The 20,902-nt window shown below is 42.4% G+C and overlaps 1 protein-coding gene across 1 annotated transcript in view; it reads left to right on the top strand.

Annotated features, from left to right (window-relative positions):
• INSC (INSC spindle orientation adaptor protein) overlaps nt 1–20,902 on the top strand; it is a 222,310-nt gene that overhangs the window by 127,788 nt on the left and 73,620 nt on the right. The window contains exon 7 of the mRNA XM_054024946.1: nt 14,025–14,150. Coding sequence (XP_053880921.1) covers nt 14,025–14,150 — 126 coding nt within the window. The remainder of the gene's footprint in view (nt 1–14,024; nt 14,151–20,902) is intronic.

Here is a 20,902-nt window from a genome sequence, read left to right as displayed (position 1 = left end):
TGGCAAAGATGCATCTGCATAGAGCCCAGTGGAGGGATGAAAACAACCCATTTCATGCAAAATGGCTTTTTCACACAAAGAGGATTTTATTGGCAGGTAAGAATACTAACACCTAACTCTCATACAGCACTTTTCATCAGCAAATCTCAAAGTGATTTACAATTTTTAATGTGTTTATCCTCACAACACAGCACTGTGAGGAAGGGAAGTATTGTTATCCCATTTTTACAGATGGAGAACTAAGGGTTTGTCTTCATTTACTGTGGATCAACACTGTGGCGATTGATCCACAGGAGGTCGATTTAGTGGGTCTGGTAAAGACTCGCTAAATCGTCTGCTGATCGCTCTCCTGTCGACTCTGGTACTCCACCGTAATGAGAAGCATAAGGTAAGTTGAGGAGAGAGTTTCTCCCATCGACCCAGCGCAGTGTAGACACCGCAATAAGTCGACCCAAGGTACGTTGACTCCAGCTACATGAATAACATAGCTGGAGTTGTGTAACTTAGGTCGATTTAGCCCCATAGTGGAGACCTGCCCTAGGTTAAGGCACAGAAAGGCTAAATAACTTACCCAAAGACACAGGAAATCTGAGATAGATTTTGAGGGTGAAAAGAAACCTTATATCTAGTCTAAATGAGCAGCCAAGCATTCCCTTCACCTCCTGGGGCAGGAATTGTACTGGGAGTGGGAAAAGATGTTTCACGGGCTAAAGCACACTGTGCTCTGTAGATGGTTATGGTCATAATGGCCTCTCAGGAGACTTAAAAACTGGCGTGAGTGCCTCCTTAGGCCCCTAGCCAGTCCCAGGATTATGGAGCAGAAAGGTGGCTTAAAGCCACCTTTGCCTTCTGTCCTTGTTAATGAGAACTTTAAGGTTTTCTATGGTGCTTCTGGAAATTCTCCTGTCATTTAGCTGCCTCAGTTCAGTCTGCTCTAACTAGAGATTGTTTCTCTAATGAACATTGCAGAGCTTATTAGAACTGAAGTGAATACCTGCAGCTATCAGTATTAGTTATTCAAGGGATAAGAGGGCAAAGTATGTCACAGCTTTATAGAGGAAAAGCTGCACACTCTAAAATGCAGCCATTTGGCTGGGTTTCAACTGCAACCCAAGATCTGTACATGTTACTGTGATGTATTCAATGAATTACTCAGTCCAATGATTGTCCATCCTTTAAGGAAGCAGAACCATTAGTATGGTCTGATCTAAAAATCCATAGTTGAAATGTTGCCAAGTTTGTTTTAGTAACCTATCAAATTATTTAGAGATCTCCTGTAGACAGCATTAATTGCACATTGGGTTTAGGCTTAATGTTATCAAAATAAACATTTCTTTTAAAAGTCCAATCTTATCTCTGCAATTGTGAAAAGAAATGCTAACAAGATGATGCAGGCACATTTAGTATAATGTTACAAACATGTACATTGTGGGCTGATGCGATGTTACTCAGCAGTTACTTCTACTAGTGCAAAATGGCTATAAAATGATCATCTTCAGTTTTGGTAGCATTTGATACCCAATTTGCACTGGTGTAAAAGACTACACAAGGTGCAGGGCAGTAGTGAATCCAGCCCTGTGTATGTTCAATTAAAAAAAAAAGTGTTATGAATGTCCCCTAATATATTGTAAATAGAGCAATCCGAATACCATATAAATTTTTAAACCACGACATGCACACAAATATGTGCACATGTATAAAAAGGGCTAAAGTGCCATGTAAGAAAATAAAATGCCAATTTACCAAAAGATAAGATGGATATATGTAACAAAAATAATATTTCTCACATAGTTGTTTGTATTTTTAAATGAATTCACTTTGGGTTTATTTGCACCCCTTTGTGTGCCATTTACTACTACAAATACTCATGGAAAATGTTTTTTAAGCTTTTGTGTTTGAATACTCCCAGAAAGCAAGCCATGGAGATGACTGAATATTTCAAATAGTGAAGAAATTAGAGAAAATCTCAATGTGTTTGCATAAATGCTGTGAATAGAAAAGGAAGCAAAACTGATCAAATAGTTTTTCACTGATCTCTACTTCCAATGGTAAGATGATGATGATCTTGAACCTGCACAGGTGGACAGAAGGGGAGATGAGAGAGAGTCTTTCCTCCACTGATATATTTGTCTTTCTGCAAAGGCAAGCCACAGACCAAATACTTTCACTTCTTGAATGCAAGGACAGTACGAGTTTGTGACTGACATGTATCATCTTGTAGAAAGGTGGCAGAGCTCCCATTCTAGTTTCTAATCGCCAGAGCTCCAAGAGACACTCTGAGGCAGCCAGAATGCTTTCTGGGACTCCCACTGATTCCCTCTATCACAGGCCCAAGATTATACAGACTCCATATAAAAAATAATCTCCATCTACCACTGAAGTGAAGGCATGCTGGGGGTGGTGGTGAAATGCCACAGCCATTTAATAGTGCACTGCAACAACACACAAACCACAGGGGAGCTGAAGGCAGGTAAAGTTATTACCATGGCCAGCATGTTAGGTTGAGTGCTATGGAATCTTTAATTTCATGAAGGTCAGGGCCTCTGCAAGCAATTCCAGCAGCCCCTTAGAATCATAGAATCCTAGAATATCAGGGTTGGAAGGGACCTCAGGAGGTCATCTAGTCCAACCCCCTGCTCAAAGCAGGACCAATCCCCAACTAAATCATCCCAGTCAGGGCTGTGTCAAGCCTGACCTTAAAAACCTCTAAGGAAGGGGATTCCACCACCTCCCTAAGTAACCCATTCCAGTGCTTCACCACCCTCCTAGTGAAAAAGTTTTTCCTAATATCCAACCTAAACCTCCCCAACTGCAACTTGAGACCATTACTCCTTGTTCTGTCATCAGGTACCACTGAGAACAGTCTAGATCCATCTTCTTTGGAACCCCCTTTCAGGTTGATAGTTGAAAGCAGCTATCAAATCCCCCCTCATTCTTCTCTTCTGCAGACTAAACAATCCCAGTTCCCTCAGCCTCTCCTCATAAGTAATGTGCTCCAGCCCCCTAATCATTTTTGTTGCCCTCCGCTGGATTCTTTCCAATTTTTCCACATCCTTCTTGTAGTGTGGGGCCCAAAACTGGACACAATACTCCAGATGAGGCCTCACCAATGTCTAATGGAAGGGAATGATCATGTCCCTCGATCTGCTGGCAATGCCCCTACTTATACAGCCCAAAATGCCATTAGCCTTCTTGGCAACAAGGGCACACTGTTGACTCATATCCAGCTTCTCATCCACTGTAACCCATAGGTCCTTTTCTGCAGAACTGCTTCCTAGCCATTCGGTCCCTAGTCTGTAACAGTGCATGGGATTCTTCCGTTCTAAGTGCAAGATTCTGCACTTGTCCTTGTTGAACCTCATCAGGTTTCTTTTGGCCCATTCCTCTAATTTGTCTAGGTCCCTCTGTATCCTATCCCTACCCTCCAGCGTATCTACCACTCCTCCCAGTTTAGTGTCATCTGCAAACTTGCTGAGAGTGCAGTCCACGCCATCCTCCAGATCATTAATGAAGATATTGAACAAAACCGGCCCCAGGACCGACCCCTGGGGCACTCCACTTGAAACCGGCTGCCAACTAGACATGGAGCCGTTGAGCCCGATGATCTAGCCAGCTTTCTATCCTCCTTATTGTCCATTCATCCAGCCCATACTTCTTTAACTTGCTGGCAAGAATACTGTGGGAGACTGTATCAAAAGCTTTGCTAAAGTCAAGGAATAACACATCCACTGCTTTCCCCTCATCTACAGAGTCAGTTATCTCCTCATAGAAGGCAATTAGGTTAGTCAGGCATGACTTGCCCTTGGTGAATCCATGCTGACTGTTACTGATCACTTTCCTCTCCTCTAAGTGCTTCAGAATTGATTCCTTGAGGACCTGCTCCATTTTTCCAGGGACTGAGGTGAGGCTGACTGGCCTGTAGTTACCCGGATCTTCCTCCTTCCCTTTTTAAAAGATGGGCATTACATTAACCTTTTTCCAGTCATCTAGGACCTCCCCCAATCGCCATGAGTTTTCAAAGATAATGGCCAATGGCTCTGCAATCACATCCGCCAACTCCTTTAGCACCCTCGGATGCAGCGCATCCGGCCCCATGGACCTGTGCTCGTCCAGTTTTTCTAAATAGTCCCGAACCACTTCTTTCTCCACAGAGGGCTGGTCACCTTCTCCCCATACTGTGCTGCCCAGTGCAGCAGTCTGGGAGCTGACCTTGTTTGTGAAGACAGAGGCAAAAAAATCATTGAGTACATTAGCTTTTTCCACATCCTCTGTTACTAGGTTGCCTCCCTCATTCAGTAAGGGGCCCACACTTTCCTCGACTTTCTTCTTGTTGCTAACATACCTGAAGAAACCCTTCTTGTTACTCTTAACATCTCTTGCTAGCTGCAACTCCAAGTGTGATTTGGCCTTCCTGATTTCACTCCTGCATGCCTGAGCAATATTTTTATACTCCTCCCTGGTCATTTGTCCAATCTTCCACTTCTTGTAAGCTTCTTTTTTACGTTTAAGGTCAGCAAGGATTTCACTGTTAAGCCAAGCTGGTCGCCTGCTATATTTACTGTTCCTTCTACACATTGGGATGTTTTTTTCCTGTAACCTCAATAAGGATTCTTTAAAATACAGCCAGCTCCCCTGGTCTTCTTTCCCCCTCATGTTATTCTCCCAGGGGATCCTGCCCATCAGTTCCCTGAGGGAGTCAAAGTCTGCTTTTCTGAAGTCCAGGGTCCGTATTCTTCTGCTCTCCTTTCTTCCTTGTGTCAGGATCCTGAACTCGACCATCTCATGGTCACTGGCTCCCAGGTTCCCATCCACTTTTGCTTCCCCTACTAATTCTCCCCGGTTTGTGAGCAGCAGGTCTAGAAGAGCTCTGCTCCTAGTTGGTTCCTCCAGCACTTGCACCAGGAAATTGTCCCCTACACTTTCCAAAAACTTCCTGGATTGTCTGTGCACCGCTGTATTGCTCTCCCAGCAGATATCAGGGTGATTAAAGTCTCCCATGAGAACCAGGGCCTGCAATCTAGTAACTTCTGCTAGTTGCCGGAAGAAAGCCTTACATGATGGTGGCCCTCAGAGGGAAACCATCTAATGTTATCACCACTTCCTACAGTACCTTGGGCTTTTTTTTGGAGGGGGGGGGCGGTGTCTCTCATTAAAGTACTTTTCAAGGACAAGCCATCTTGGGTAATGACAAGAATATAACCTGTAGCAGTGTGGCCAGGCTACATTGGTAGCCTCAGCGAACACAGACACAAAAAGATGCAACTTCATCTGTGTTTGGGAAGGAGTGTTAGACATTCTGATGGGTCTGATTTTTCAGATGTTCTCAGCACTTCCATTTCCCCTTGACTTAACTGGAATTGTGTGACAGCAGCATTTCTGAAAGCCAGTCCCTAAATTGTTGAACTGTGAGGGAGGTTTTATAAGGGTGAATAACTGAGCCATGTGCTGTTCACTGTGCTAAGAGCAGAGTTTGTCCATGAAACACAGCTTTGTGCTGTAATTACAACTACACCTAAATAGTAAATATTAATTCTAGCAAACATGACATTTGCTAATACCAAATATCTCTACAACATACGTGCATAAATCCAGCCTGTACAGTGCTGACTCACGTGGAGCCTAATCTTGCCCCCAGTGAAGTTTAATGGCAAATGTCCTATTAACTTCAATGCGTGCGGGATCAGGACATACACGAAGAGGGCTGCCAATATGGTTCAGGCTAGATCTGGATCGAGTCCCTAACTGCATGTTGTCACTCAAAGTATACAAGATGTTGATATTAAAGGTAAACAATACATATTGCAACAGATTATCCCTGTCTTGCATAGCTAGGCAGGATGTAGAGTGAATACAAAGAATATTTCCCTGTAGAGTTCCAGCAAAGGAAAAGGACTGGTAGCTCTAGAAGGTTGGCTGTCTTTGTGTGCTCCATTGGACATTCATGGCCCCAGAAAAGGGGGATGAGTCAGAGAAGGTGGGGCCAGGGGGAAGATGGTACAGTTTATGCAGCCTCCCCTCCCCCCCCCCCCCCCCCCCCCCCGCCGCCACACACAGTGCACTGGGAGTGGATAATACCTTCCACCTTTCCTGAGCTTCCCTGGATGCATTGGAGTTCTTTCTTGCCCCCTACTCAGAGTTGAGGCTAAAAAGCCCAATCTAGCTATTTTCCCCCCCTAATAAATCACTTACACGTGATAATGTTTGAGAGTTCAGAATTTACATGCTTGTTTGTGACATAGGGAATTATTGTCCCTGTTCCCATTTCTGTGAATTAAGTGTGTAACCCTTTTGCCAGGTGGAGCCAGCAGCAAAAAGGGCCGGTTTCAGTATCTAGGGGTTCCTTTTTAACAATACAACACAAAACTGGCTCAAGCCCCCACCCAGTGACCTGGGACAATTACACTCCCTCCCTCCCCCCAAGAGGCAATACTTCCCCTCTCGCAAGCACAGAGTCTGAGTGTAGCAAAAACTTTTAATACAAGGAGGGAACTAACTCAGCATTAATTTGGGAAAACACCGCAACTAGGGCTCATAAACACAAACCATGAGCAAAAGACCACCCCCAAGTAAGTTGAGCAGTGTCCTTTTCCCCTTAGGGTCTTAAATCCAGCAACCTAAAAGTCCCTTTAACATGCCCGTCCCTTCTCTGTACCCCACTCACAGTTGCTGTCCTTGGCCAGTTCAGCCCCAGAGTTCAGAGGTTCATCCGCAAAGTTCACCTTCCACCCTGTGTGGAAGGTGGGGGAGGGGGAGATAAGGAGGCACCTTACATGCTGCACTGCTCAGGCACTCGCTCGTCACCCCAATGGCCAATTGCCATATGTGATAAATGAAGGGGGGAGGGGTTCTTTTTATGGACACCCAGCCAGCCAGCAGCTATAAAATCCCTCTTAGTAGCTGTTCTTTAATTGCGCTACCTGTAAAGGGTTAAAAAGTCTCACTGCTATGCACAAGTAAAAGGAAGTGAGTGGGCACCTGGCCAAAAGAGCCAATGGAAAGGCTAGAACTTTAAAAAATTGAAACAAGACTCCTGTTGTCTGTCTGTCTGTTCTCAGGGAGAGGCAGACAGGGAGCAGTTATGCTGGGAGAAGCTTGGGCCAGGTATGAAAAATCCTCAGTATCATAACTAGAAACTACTTATTTGAGACCCCAGATATGTAAGTAAATCAGGGAATGTCTAGAAAGATGCGATTAGGTTTATTCCTTTTATTTCTTTATGGCTTGTGGATTCCTCTGTGCTAACCCCAGGTGCTTTTGTTTTGCTTGTAACCTTTAAGCTGGACCTCAAAGGAGCTAGTCTTGATGCTTGTTCCTTGTAGTTGTTTTTTTTTTAAATCTAGCAAAAGCCTAAGTTCCCAGATGTATTTTCTTCTTTTTTTATTAATACAATTTATCTTTTTAAAGAACAGAATTGGATTTTTGGGTCCGAAAAGGTTTGTGCACATGTTTAATTAGCTGGTGGCAATAGCTGATTCCCTTCCCCCCCCCCCTCAGCTCTTCCCCGGATGGAGGTGGGGGAAGGGAGGGCTTGAGGGACCCCGCAGGAAGGAATTCCCAAGTGAGCCTTCCTGGGTTCTCAAATGGGTTTTGCACTTGGGTGGTGGCAGCATGTACCAATCTAAGGTCAGAGAAAAGCTGTAACCTTGGGAGTTTAATATAAGCTTGGAGTGGCGAGTATTAATTTTTAGAGTCCTTGTGGGCCCCCAGTTTTGAAATGTCAGAGTGTGGAATCAGCCTTGACACCATGCCTCTGCGGGGCTCTGCTGGCCGCTTGCCATACTTCTCCACCAGCCGCTCTGCTAGCCACTTGCCACACCTCTTTACCAGCCTACCACGGTCTTCAGCCCCCCCCCTCCAAGCTCTCAGTGATTTCAGCCCCACTTCTGATGCATACTGGGCAGTTTCTTGCAATAGAGACACTGTCCCATAGTAGGTCTAATACTTAGATCTAGGTATCAGTGATTTCAGTTCTGCAGCATGTAACAAGACTCTCAACTGAGTCTAAATTAGTTCTTTTATTGTACCATGGAGAGAGAAAGAGTCAAATGGTGTCTAGGGCCCACACCACCAGGTACAAGTACCTGTCCCCACCCTCTCTCAACTCATTGGTCTTTGGAACTCATAACCCCTGCTTAGCAAGAGCTGTTCAGTTGAGGGTGAGTCCCGCCTTGGGCTATGCCAGGTACAGTTCTGCTGCCCTCAGTTCAAATAACAAGGATAACAACTTGTTATTACTCCTGCCCCTATACAAGGAGATTGGGGATCCAACATCAGCCACAAGTGATCATTTGGGCAAGCACTCTCATCATGCTGAGCACTTAGGCAGGGTGGGTGTGTCCATGCAAACGAGATCAGCCTCTGAAGTCTTTTCCACTCCTCACCACAAGATGTCAGAAGAGAGCTCATCCAGACTCTGCTTACAAGTGCAATCTGAATGACTGGTAGAAACTGGCAACAGCGTGAGAGGCTTAACTTGTTCTAAATTGGTATTTGAGCTCCACTCTGTGGTGTCCAAAACACAATGTTAGGTTGCCTTATTTTGAACAGACATGGAACTGTCAAATGGGTCAGAATCATCCTTTCAAATGGTTTCTTTACCATTGTGGGACCCCAGGGGGAGTCTGAGGAAAAAGGTTTCAGAGTAGCAGCCGGTTTGTCTAAGATCAGAAGATTCTTTACCCACTCACTTACGACTAATATTTATATGGCAGTAGCACAAGATATGCCAAACATGTTCCAAATAGTGAGGTAGAAATATTCCCTTTCTCAAAAAATCTTTAGATGTTGCCAACTTAGCGTTTCTTCTTTGAAAAAAATGTGGGTAGTGGATGCATCACCCACTTGTATCATTATTTCTCCCATGCACTGAAGCTTATTGGGCCTGATTCTCTGTCACCCTGCATCTTGTGTAGTCACTTACACCAGTGCACAGTGAGCACACACCAGCTCAGAATAGCAGTATTTTTATGTCCCTTTTGTATTCACTGTGCACTGGCATAAGTGACTTTTTGAGATGCAGGGCAAAAAGAACCTAGAAATGAGTCCACAATTTCCTTCAGTAGCAAGATGTAAATTGGTGTAAATTTTTGTGAAATCTCAGCCCCACACACAAACCCCTCAGGTATTGATGTTTCACATTAGCCCTATTTCAAACCACTATTCACTGGTGAAAGCTCGTGTGTGTGTGTGTGGGGGGGAGGGATAGTAATTTATAATAAACAAACAAACTCACAAAATTGTTCATGCAACTTTTAGTCTCATTCTCCCTGAGCATCAGGATCTAGTATCCCCATCCCATGTCTGTGCCCTCTTCCCCCACATCCAACTCTCCCCCATTTCAGGTTTCACAGATTATCTAAGAACTAGGACATTAAAACCATGCTAAGGTTGTATGGCCAGTTCGATGAGGTTGATTTGTTTGATTCTTGGTGGAGTTTTCGTTCTTTTTTTTCAATATGTTATTTTGCTAAAGTTTAAAAGGTTCTAAAATAAAAAAGCCCCAAATTGAAAACCTATCTGGCCTCTTATTCCTGTTGAAGGCACATTATATTCATTAGAAACAAATAGTTTCCTTCTTTGTGAAACCTATAGTATGTGTGTTCATCCCATTATGTCAGATTCTAAAACTGTGTGGTGGGAAGGAGTTATTCTTTTGACCCAGCCTGGCAGACAGATCAGTTGGGTCACATTGGTGCTTATTCAGCAGTATTAAAGGTAGTGTCTCTAAAGCAAATGAGAGACAGGGAGGAAGAAAGGAAGTCCTGTAGGGAGAAACCCTAGGAACAACTAAACTAGTTTTGTGTGTGGTGGTGTTATTCTGACTAAAGAAAAAGCCCAGGATTAGGATGTAAGTTTTGGACAATAGTACATGGTGTGTGTGTGTGTCTGTGCACACATGTACATGCTATGGTGACAATGGGATGGAGACCCTAGTAATGTGTATATACTTTTAAAAGCAAACAGAACTAAAGCAAGGGCCTGTCATAAGTTATTGGCTGTATCATTGTCTGGCCATTGCAGGGCTATTTTCACAAAATCCTTCTCTTTATTACAGTATGTCTATTATATTTTTGTTCCCTTGGAGCTTCCATGTCAAGACCCATTAATCATAGAACAATCATTAAAAATCAGTCATTAAGCTTTGAGATCATAGGGAGACCTCAACAAGAGGTCTGAGTTATAAATCTTAACCATGGAGTCTAGCACTTGTGAAAAATTGGTTTATGTGAAACAGATTGTTTCTAAATTAATTCTGCTTCATGACAGCTAAAAGAACCAACAAAAGCCAATAACAAATAAATGGTACATAAATAAAGGAAAAATACCGCTCAAGAAACAGACCTTGCTGTAAGTGAATCAAATTAGCAGATGAACAATTAAGGGGTAATACTAATGGTTTGTGATTTAATACTATGCTAATAGTCTCCTTAGGAGAGAGAAATGCTAAGGCTGAAACTGCCAATACTGGGCTTGATATTCTAATTCAAGCCTCTTAATTATGCCCCAGAGTGCTCAGTCCCTACAGTGCTCAGAGGAGTTGAAGGCAATATAAGACACTATTCTGATTGCTGGAAAATTCTGGTACATTTAGTTCGGCTCAGGTTTTAAGCAAGAATTTGAGTGTGAAAGGGGGAAGTGGGCTTAAATGTGTCAGAAGGTCTTGGAAACAGGCACAGCTCTGTGAGTTCACCTTCTTTGTTTTCTCTGAATTAGTTCACACATCTCTAATTATTATGTATTTTAATCTCCATCGGCTAAATCCTTCTATAACCATTATTAAAGGTGCAGATACCTGTTCTTGCAAGTTGCTGAGTGACTCCTGGGAAGTGCTGAGAGTCTTCTTGAAGTCAGTAGCAATTGAGAGCTTTTGGGTTTGGTGTTTGTTTATCTCAAACTTCAGTACAGAAGCAGAAATCTCCTTTTTCAGCTTTTCTAGATTCATTACTTATGATCAACTCTTTACAGCTCAATACAACATATAGGTATGAAACAAATAGGTAGTATCTCCTACTGAGCAAGTTGTCGATAACTCACTTTCTGTCCATGTTAGATAAAAGCAGGATGGCTTTTATCACACAGAAAGCTTGCAATAAATGTGCCACCATTGTTTGGGAATTAGAAGTGTCATCCATTCTAAACATTCACTTATTAAGACTGAAGTACAGAAATACAGATCTTCAATAAAGAGCAATGTTCAGTGTGTCCTCTTTGTATCTGACAAACTGCAAGGACTTTAAAATTGAAATAATGAAATGCCCAATTGCACTAGGGTTAGAAAAAGTGCAGTGCACCAACTCTATTGTATCTTTTTCATTGGTGTGTTTTGAGGCTTAATTAATTAATATTTGTAAAGCATTTTTATATCCTTTGATGGAAGAAAGATCTGATTGAAACATAAAGCAATTTTGTTAGTATATTGCCTTCATTAATTTTAGAGATTCAGTAATGAGCTACGTGGTAGGTTTTGTGCTACTGCTGTGTATATGTTATATATATGTTATGATGATTGCAGGAGCAAATTCTGCTCTCAAATACATGCATACTTCTTCCATTTTGGTATCGGTGGAAACTACACATGCATAGCCAAAGGCACATTATAAAATTTCTACCTTGAAAATTTATTCAGAGCTCATCTTTCAAAATTCGGATTTTTTTCAAGTAGTATCACTTTGTTAGATTTAACATACTCTAAACAAACTCTTCTACTGTTTGTATTGTTTTCATATATAGAGAATGCAAAATCATACAGTGATTTCTGGAATGAAAATAAAATGTTTGATTCACATTCATGCCATAACCCCCATGCCAATAAAGCTCTGGGTGTCACAGTATTTCAAGGCATCACAAATGGTAAAAGAAGACAAAAATGTAAACAAAGAAGAAAACTACCCCAAAAAGACAGTTCTGTGAAATTGAAAAATATCTTAATACATTGACCTTTCAGGTATATTTAGGAAGATGCCTGAGGATTTCTACCTTTACTGAATGTCATTTGGTTCATGTTTGATTATTTTTTAATTAGTTCCTGGAATCTCCGAGTGCTTTAGGCTAAGCTCTTTCATCTACTGTCAACAAAAGAGAGAACACATTTCAAATGCTTCCATCTTGATTATATCTTTCCTTCTACATAATTGAAGGCAATATATAGTATAAGCACTGCCTTAACATTTGAAACAAATTAGTAAAAATAGGATAAAAACATGGAAAGTGAGTGTATGTTTGGATTTTTTAAATGTATGTTTACATTTATTCCTCTTTATTAATGATGTCATTCATTATGTCAACTATACCCAGAAGAATGGAGAAACTCAGTCAATTTCTAAAGTGTTGAGAGTGCATGGATCTCCCACTGAAGTCAATAGGAGTTGTAGGTGCTCAGATTGTGTCAGGATTTGTCTCCAATTGAAAATTTGTAAATGGTAGGATTTAATAATACTTCTGATTAATTGTTAGGAATCAGTGAATGGATTAGCATTTATCTCTTGAATTTGCAACATTATTCAGAGTCATATGGGATGTGACTCTTATTTGTTTTATGGTAGTACTTACAGACTCCAACCAAGATCTGTACAAATGTAGTCAGAAACACTTTATGCGTCAACCTTATCATGTAAATAGACAAGACAGACAGAATAGGAGAAAGAAGGTGTTAGTTTCCCATCTGCAAAATGGATATACTAAGTCACAGAGGGAGTGAGTGACTTGCCAAGGGTCACACAAGCAAGTGTATGACAGGACTGGGAAGTGAGCCTTGTTTCTCAAGTCCCAATGCATGTGACCACAAGGTTAACCTTTTTCTCGTAAGCTTTTCTGTAGCAGCTCTCATTAATCTCTATTTTAACAGAATGTCAGTATATGATATTTTCATGAATATCCTTTTGGGGTAGTTTCACCCTGTGTGTGTGTGTGTGTGTGTGTGTGTGTGTGTGTGTGTGTATCCACTTAGTGAGGAATGGACCAAGAGACGCCGGGAGAAGACTGACTGCACCAAAACACCATTTGTATATCTGAGAGGTGATTAGATACATGATTCTGTTAGGGATGGGAAAACTTGTTTAGGCAAAGTAAGATCTAGGGCTTTGGCCATTGCCCAACCAGAACCCAGATCTTTGTTCAGGTTTACATAATTTTCAGAGTCTTCCCCAGATCCAATCACTCCTCACGTGCAATCTTCCTTATGGATTCTGCTCTCCCTCACTTCTCTAAAAGCTGTCACCATTCCTAACTTTGTTTTGCCTTTCTTCTACTGCGCTCACCCTTGCATGTGTTTAGATGTTATGCAAGGATGTCTGTCTCCTTGCTGGACTTAATACTCTAGATCTTCTCAGTCATTTGTTCCTCAGAATGAAGAGCTTGCCTCTCATGTGAAATCCCAGAATTTGAAAGGTAGTGTTTACCAGAGTAGACCTTTGGAATAGTAATGAAAAGTGCCATGTTATCTTTTTCTAAAGGCAAAATTGGAAATGTTTTAGAGATGATCACTTGTATGGATACACACATACATAAATCTCTAGTGCATCCCTGTAACATTTTGGCAACATATGAGGCCAATAATGTTGTGTGTGTGTGTGAGATTCAGAATTTGGAAGATTGTAAAGTATTTGCAGTGGGTTTCTTATTTTTGCCCTAAAACCAATATTTACTGGCAGAAGCTCCTCTTTTCCCCAGCTAAATTTTTCAAGCAAATATTGCTACCACCACAAGACTGGAAATTCTGATGATAATTCTGTGTATAATTTTCACTTATATGACAGGTTTAATTAAAATGGTGTTTGTAAATGGTAAAAGTCAATAGTTTAAACACACCTCCCACTGAGGCTACATTACTCTTTCATCTCCTAATTTATAAGCACTAATCAATTTGACTCCTCTGTGCGATCTTAACACCTTTTTTGTTGTTGTGGCAGTAGTTAATTTGGAGAAAGTATTGAAAGAACATTTATTATCCCTGATCTTTCGAAAAGAACAATTAAGTGCAAAGTAGTAATTAGTGTTGCTGATTTGAGTTTGCTTTCCTCTTACAGGAAGGAGGTGTTGTTGCTCTCTTTAAGATCTGCCGCCAGGATTGTTTCAGGTGCCTTTATCCCCAGACTCTCAGAACACTGGCATCCATATGCTGTGTGGAGGAAGGGATTCACCAGCTGGAAAAGGTATTGTTATTTCAATGCTCTTTACGGTGATTGTTCAACAAGAACAGTGGAGTCTAATCGTTAATCTCGTCTAGTAATTGGTAACTTGGGAATGTGTTTGGATTCAGTTCAGGCTTGTGTTTGATACCCTGCTTCATGATGAGCTCAATTTTCCCACACTGAGCACATCTTCAATGTTTACACTATTAGTTTCAGCAATAACATTATACCGTTCAATTGTCTGTACAAATGATCTCTCTAAGTAGGGATAATTTCCATAAGGCAAGTAGATGCATTGATGGCTGTGTCAAGAAATTATTGAAGTAATTACCGCTGGACTTGTTAAAGTCTTTGTTTAGAAATCCCAGTGTTCCAAATAACCCAACCCTTGAAATGTGGAGAGCTTTAAACGTGTTTAAGCCCTTTTTTCTGACGTCCCTGCAAGGCACCTCTGTAATAATGAGGCAATGTATAAGGGGTATAATTGCACTAGTATAGAGACAAATATAATAGCTGAATGTTAGGAAGAGGCTTTCACCAATAAGCAATAAGTCATGTAGAAGACCATTTTAACACTGATAGCTGACATGAAAACATTATCCCACAAAATTATTTGGACTGCTTATACTTTAATCCACCATCACCCACAAAAGTACACTTCTATATTTAGGAAAATGAGCACTTCTACCAGTCACTAAATCATGATCTCATCCTTTGTGTTTCATAAAACACTCATCTTCTACAGTTGAATAATGTGCCTCTTCAAGTTAATGATAAATTATTTCACTGCTACTTTACATTGACATGTCTTGTAATTTACTACCCAGAACTCAAGCAAAGTATGACAGCACATCTGCAGCAAAAATTAAGTCAGTAAGCCTAGGTTTAATGAAGATAACTTCTCACATTTTTGTTGAAATAAATATTAGTTCAGACTGACACAGGAAGAAGTCTCAAGGGTTCACCCATTACATCTGTAATAATTGTGGCAACAAAACTGCTAAAGGGGGGAAACAACCTGTTCGATCTAGTCTAGGCCATTCCCTGGCAAAGTCAGGATGTAGTCCCTTGATACAGGACATACAAAATGTTAAGATGACATTACAGAAGTCCAAGAAGAATCAATTGTCCTTGTGCCTATATGTCTCTGGGCTGATTGTAATGGGGAGAGGAGGTGGGAAGGACAAGTTTGGACAAAATCAACTCTTTGCTGGGGTTTGACTATTTTTAATTGAGATCTTTACCATTGGATTCACCAATTCATTTGTCAATTGGGCCTTCAATCCCTAAATCCACACCTTCTCAGAATCTGCGCCTTGTCCATTAAAGGCCAGAACTGGAGCTGAGAAGTTTTGTTTCCTACATCTGGCTAAACAGAGTTAAGGTTCAAGACAGGAACATTCAGTTGTTAGTGATGTAATGTGTGGCAGAGGCAGCTGTCTTTGTTTTTTTTTCCTGAAAAGAAAGAAGGGAGGTGCAGCTGGAAAAGGGGGAAGCTAAAGAAAAGCAAGACAACTATACAAACGTTTAATGGAGACGAAAGGGAATAAATCTATAATAATGATTAGTTAGGCGGATATGATTTAATGAGGAAACAGAAGAGTTAATTCACGCTGATAGTGGAAAAATGGGACAGCCAGGAGGAGAGCCTACTTGGGTGATAGTTAATTTGAGTTATATTTGAGAGAGCTTAGGAAATTGGAAATGAAAAAGAAAATGACAGACGATCTCCTATACCAGGGGTTCTCAACCTTTTTCTTTCTTTCTGAGGCCCCCCCAAACATGCTATAAAAACTCCACGGCCCACCTGTGCCACAATAACTGGTTTTCTGCATATAAAAGCCAGGGCCGGCATTAAGGGGTAGCAAGCAGGGCAATTGTCCAGGGCCCCACGCCACAGGGGCCCTGTGAAGCTAAGTTGCTCAGGTTTCTGCTTCAGCCCCGGGTGGTGGGGCTCAGGGCCTCAGGCTTCAGCCCCATGCAGTGGGACTCCGGCTTTCTGCCCTGGGCCCCAGCAAGTGTAACACTGGTCCTGCTTGGCGGACCCCCTGAAACCTGCTCGTGGCCCCCCAGGAGCCCCGGACCCCTAGTTGAGAACCACTGCCCTATACTAACCCTAAAGCAGCCATCTATCACTCTGTCAGCTAGGATTTTGTGGCTGTTGAGGATGTGTTTATGTTTATGGATTTAGTAAACTGTTCCTGAAGGGAGGAATGCTTCCCATATCAGAAAGAAGAGGGGGAAATTCAAAACAAAGTCATATTGAACTGAAAAATGGAAACACTTCATTTCAATTTTCAAAAAAAAAAATTCCAGCTGAAACGGTTCAGTGAAACGGACATGATTTTTTGCAAAGCATTTTGGTGTTGCCAAATTTGCATTTTTTCCATGGAAAAAATGTGGCTGAAAAAAGTTGCCCAGCTCTAGTTGGGATTTAACTTGCTGTTCTGTGCATCATCATCAGACCATAGGAAGGAGGGCATTTAACACCAGAAGGAGAGCATTAGAACTTCAGCACACTTTGATACTGTACTTTTAATGCAGAAAATTCATTAAAACTGAAGATGCATTGTATCCAAAACAATTTAGATTGGATAAATTCAAGACAAAATAACATTATTTGCTAATTAGTCTTCAAAGCCATTAATGCTTGTAAAGAACCACCTAATGGAATATTTAGTGGGGAACTGAGCTAACAGGGAGTGGTTTACTCATGGAAACAATTATAGGGCTTAGTTACTGGGGACATTAGAAATATTTTCTTTTATTTCTCCAATTTCATGCAATCTCATAAATTCAGTGGTAGAATAAGAGTGTCTGGGCTGATGTAAATGCTCTTAAAGTAGGGAAACCACCAAGACAGTGTGGTGGTGTTTACAGGAGCAATGGGAGTACACTTTAGTGTTCAGATATTTTAAAATCCATGAAAAAATCAGACTAAAGTAGCATAATTACATTATAAAAAAATTCTAATATGAATGAAACTATAATGAAATTTCTAGTATTTACAGTAAAGCAAGTGTTCTGTTTTGTGTCTGCAAATGTTATAAGGACAAAATTAAGACTGACTGTAAAGATACAGTATATGTAGTATAGTTGTGGCTATGTCAGTCCCAGGATATTAGAGACAAGGTGAGTAAGGTAATTTGTTTTTTTTGGACCAACTTCAGTTGGTGGGAAAGACAAGCTTTCAAACCACAAAGAGCTCTTCAGGTCTGGAAAAGGTTCTCTTTACTGGAGCATCACCCATTAATGGGCCACTCTACCTTGAATGGTCTCCTAGAATATGCGCTAACTGCTTAATGGTAAACAATCTGTTCCACCTTGCATTTAGATGTGAAGCTTGGAGTATCTTTCCCAGACCTGAAGAGTTCTGTGTTGCCCAAAAGCTTCTCTTCCCACCAGAAGTTGGTGCAGTAAAAGATATTACCTCACTCACTTTGGCTATGGCTACACTACGAACCTTACAGCGGCACAGCTGTACTCCTGCAGCTGCCTCGATGTAAGGTCTCCCATGTAGCTGCTCTATGCCAGCGGGAGAGCTCTAATTAAACCACCCCCAACGATAGGGTTACCATACGTCCGGATTTTCCCGGACATGTCCGGCTTTTTGGGCTCCAAATCCCCGTCCGGGGGGAAATACCAAAAAGCCGGACATGTCAGGGAAAATGCGGGGCCGGCGGTGCCGAGCCGAGGGCCGGGGGCCGGGCCGGCGGTGCCGAGCCGAGGGCCGGGGGCCGGGCCGGTGGTGCCAAGCCGGGGGCCGAGCCGGCGGTGCCGAGCCGGGGGCCGAGCCGGCGGTGCCGAGCCGGGGGCCGAGCCGGCGGTGCCGAGCCGGTGGCCGGGGGCCGGGGGCCGGGCCGGCGGTGCCGAGCCGGGAGCCGGGGGCCAGGCCGGCGGTGCTGAGCCAGGGGCTGGGGGCCGAGCCGGGGGCCCGGGCCGGCAGTGCCGAGCGCCGGGGGCCGGGGGCCAGGGGCCGGGCCGGGATGGCGGTGCCGGCAGTGCTGGGCGGGCCGGGGGTGCTTGGCAGTGCTGGAGATGCCGGGGGGGCCAGACCGGGCCGCACCTCCTCCCCCCACCCCCACCCCCACCCCCACCTTACCTGCTTCAGGCTTCCCGCGAATCAAATGTTCACGGGAAGCAGGGGAGGGGGCGGAGTTGGGGCAGGGACTTTGGGGAAGGGGTGGAGTTGGGGCGTGGGCGGGGCTGGGGGCGGGGTCGGGGCCCCGTGGAGTGTCCTCCTTTTGGACATGCAAAATATGGTAACCCTATCCAACGAGCAGTGGGAGGGAGTCTCAATGCACATAGCACTGTGCATGCTGGCACTTTTGCTGGTGAAACTGATGTCGCTCAGGAGGTGGGTTTTTTTTCCACGCTTCTGACCGATGATAAGTTTTGCCGACAAAAGTGCTAGTGTAGACAAAGCCTTTGTCTCTGTAGAGAAATATGGAATTCAACTTTTCTAAGTCCACACACTCTTGGGGGAGGGGGCAGGGCTTAAGCGATAATTTGGATGCTTAGATGCTTTTCCTGGCTCTACAAACCAAGTTAAAACATAAATTTAAAATCTAAACGTGCTGAACAATGTCTATTTCTTAAAAAGGGGAACATTTCCTCCAGCATTTTGTTTTTGAAGAATAGTTCTTCTGACCAGTCTTGTATCCTGCCACATATACATACACTCACCCTATCACAGTTTAGAACTGCTTTGTAAAAGCTTGCTCTCCCATAAGACGAGGTAAGTAATTAATTTTTTTACAGTGGCTTTTTTGTAATCATAAAGGTGAGCAGGTCTTTTTCCTGAGCCAGTTTAAGCCACATTTGCTGTGTAATGGTTCAGTTCTCTTGTAGATTAAGTCAGCTGACTACCAGAGATAAAACATTGCAGCATAAGTCAGTTCTGAAGCGATCTGGGGTAATTATCACTTTGCTTGAAGTACAGTAAAGATATTTGAAAATGTACTCTTGGTTAATTGTACAGACTTGAACTAGACCACTCTGGGAATTTGTCAATATTAAATTGTTCAAGCTTTTCAAGTAGAAGCCATGTATTGTGGTAAGACTATTATGGAAACCACCTGGATTTTGTGACTGAGGAGTTGTGTGTGCATGAACACAGTGCTGCATAACCATATCATCAGATAGAACATGGGCTGCTATCACTTTACTAAAAAAAACGACGATGAGGAGTCCTTGTGGCACCTTAGAGAAGTCTTAGAGAAGGTGCAACAAGGACTCCTCATTGTTTTTGCTGATACAGACTAACATGGCTACCACTCTGAAACCTATCACTTTACTAGGCACTTTATAATCTTGTTGAATTTCCCCCTAACCTCTAAAGGGAATTATACCCCTAAAAATAGGGAAAATGAAGGGAGATCATTGCCTCAGCTATCTGTTAAGAAAGAACAGCATTTAAGGGCAAATCCAACCCCCTTCTCCCCCTTCTGTGGATGCAGAGGTCCCCTTAGAAGCAGAAATGTTACAGGGTAAAGGGTTCTGGGGACTGTCCAGGGATGTGTGTACCCTCATGTGACATGGAGCCCAATTCCAAGGGGCCTGCTTGTGCAGCAGTATGCACGAGGCATGTAAGGACATAGAACAGGCAATCTATGGAAGATGGGGACAAAGGGTTAAACTAACCTTGGTCAATGTTCTGTAAGAGGAACTGTTTGTGAATACAGCCTTACCTCTTCTGTTATATTTGACACAGATGTCTAATGACAAACCCCTAGGAAGCAGGAGGAGAGTTTTGGACATGACCATATTGTACATGTAATGTGTCGGGAACAGTATGAATACCTGGATCACTCATAGTGCCCTTTTAAAATTCAGAGGACAATGATGTGCTTTCTTCAGTTAGGTTCCTCCATAAGGATTATCTAAGAGAAAGAATGGTGCAGAATTAAAATGTTTGTGTTGTGTAATGACATGCAAAAATGTATGATGTTTGGTTTCCTTCCCTTTCACAACTCAAAGTTTGCTTTACACAAAGTGTGGTTAAAATATGCGTTTTCACAATGAACATGTGGAAAAATATGTATTTCTACATGTTTTCATTGTGAAGCTATCTTGCTTGGAAAATGAGCCTAGTTTCATTTAAGATATTCATGTAACTTGGAGGATTCTTTGCCTAACTGGGCTATTTAACATCATAATGAAACACTTGAGCCGTGATCTTGCAATGGTTTCCACTCATGCTGCTCCCTGTGCTACGTTAATGTCAAAGGGGTTCTGTGTCTGCATAGCTTGTTTGTAAGGATCGGGGTCTAAGGCATGATTCTTTTGTACTTGTACATTTTTACTGCAAAAATGTAACACTTACATCAAGGCTCAATTGTGTGATCCTTACTCAGTCAAAACTCAAAACAAGAGGAAAAGATCTGCAGGATCAGGCCACAAATGGCTAATTATTGCAATATAATATACTATAACTAATATCTATGCTGCGTGAAGCATTAAATAATGCATTTAAAGCCTGCACATCTCTATGGATCTGGAACTGAGGCAACTGCAACAAAAACAAATGATCTTCACAAATATTCATTCAAACAGCTGTCCAAATATTAACATTGACCAGTACATATTTGTTTTAAATATTTAAAATGGCCCATGGAGCCAGACACCTGGAATCTACTCATTAAAAGGGAAGTGATTCCAGACAGAGGCTGATGACAGCACTTGCTACTTTAATAAAACATTTGCAAAAGGCGGCGGGTGTACGTACAAAGCTTTTTAATATTGTACATTATGTAAAATTGCCCAGTTATGGG

This window comes from Malaclemys terrapin, chromosome 4 (assembly GCF_027887155.1).
Source record: "Malaclemys terrapin pileata isolate rMalTer1 chromosome 4, rMalTer1.hap1, whole genome shotgun sequence".
Classification (NCBI taxonomy): Eukaryota; Metazoa; Chordata; order Testudines; family Emydidae; genus Malaclemys; species Malaclemys terrapin.
The sequence above is the reverse complement of the archived record's forward strand: the minus strand, read 5'-3'. Positions and strand labels throughout refer to the sequence as shown.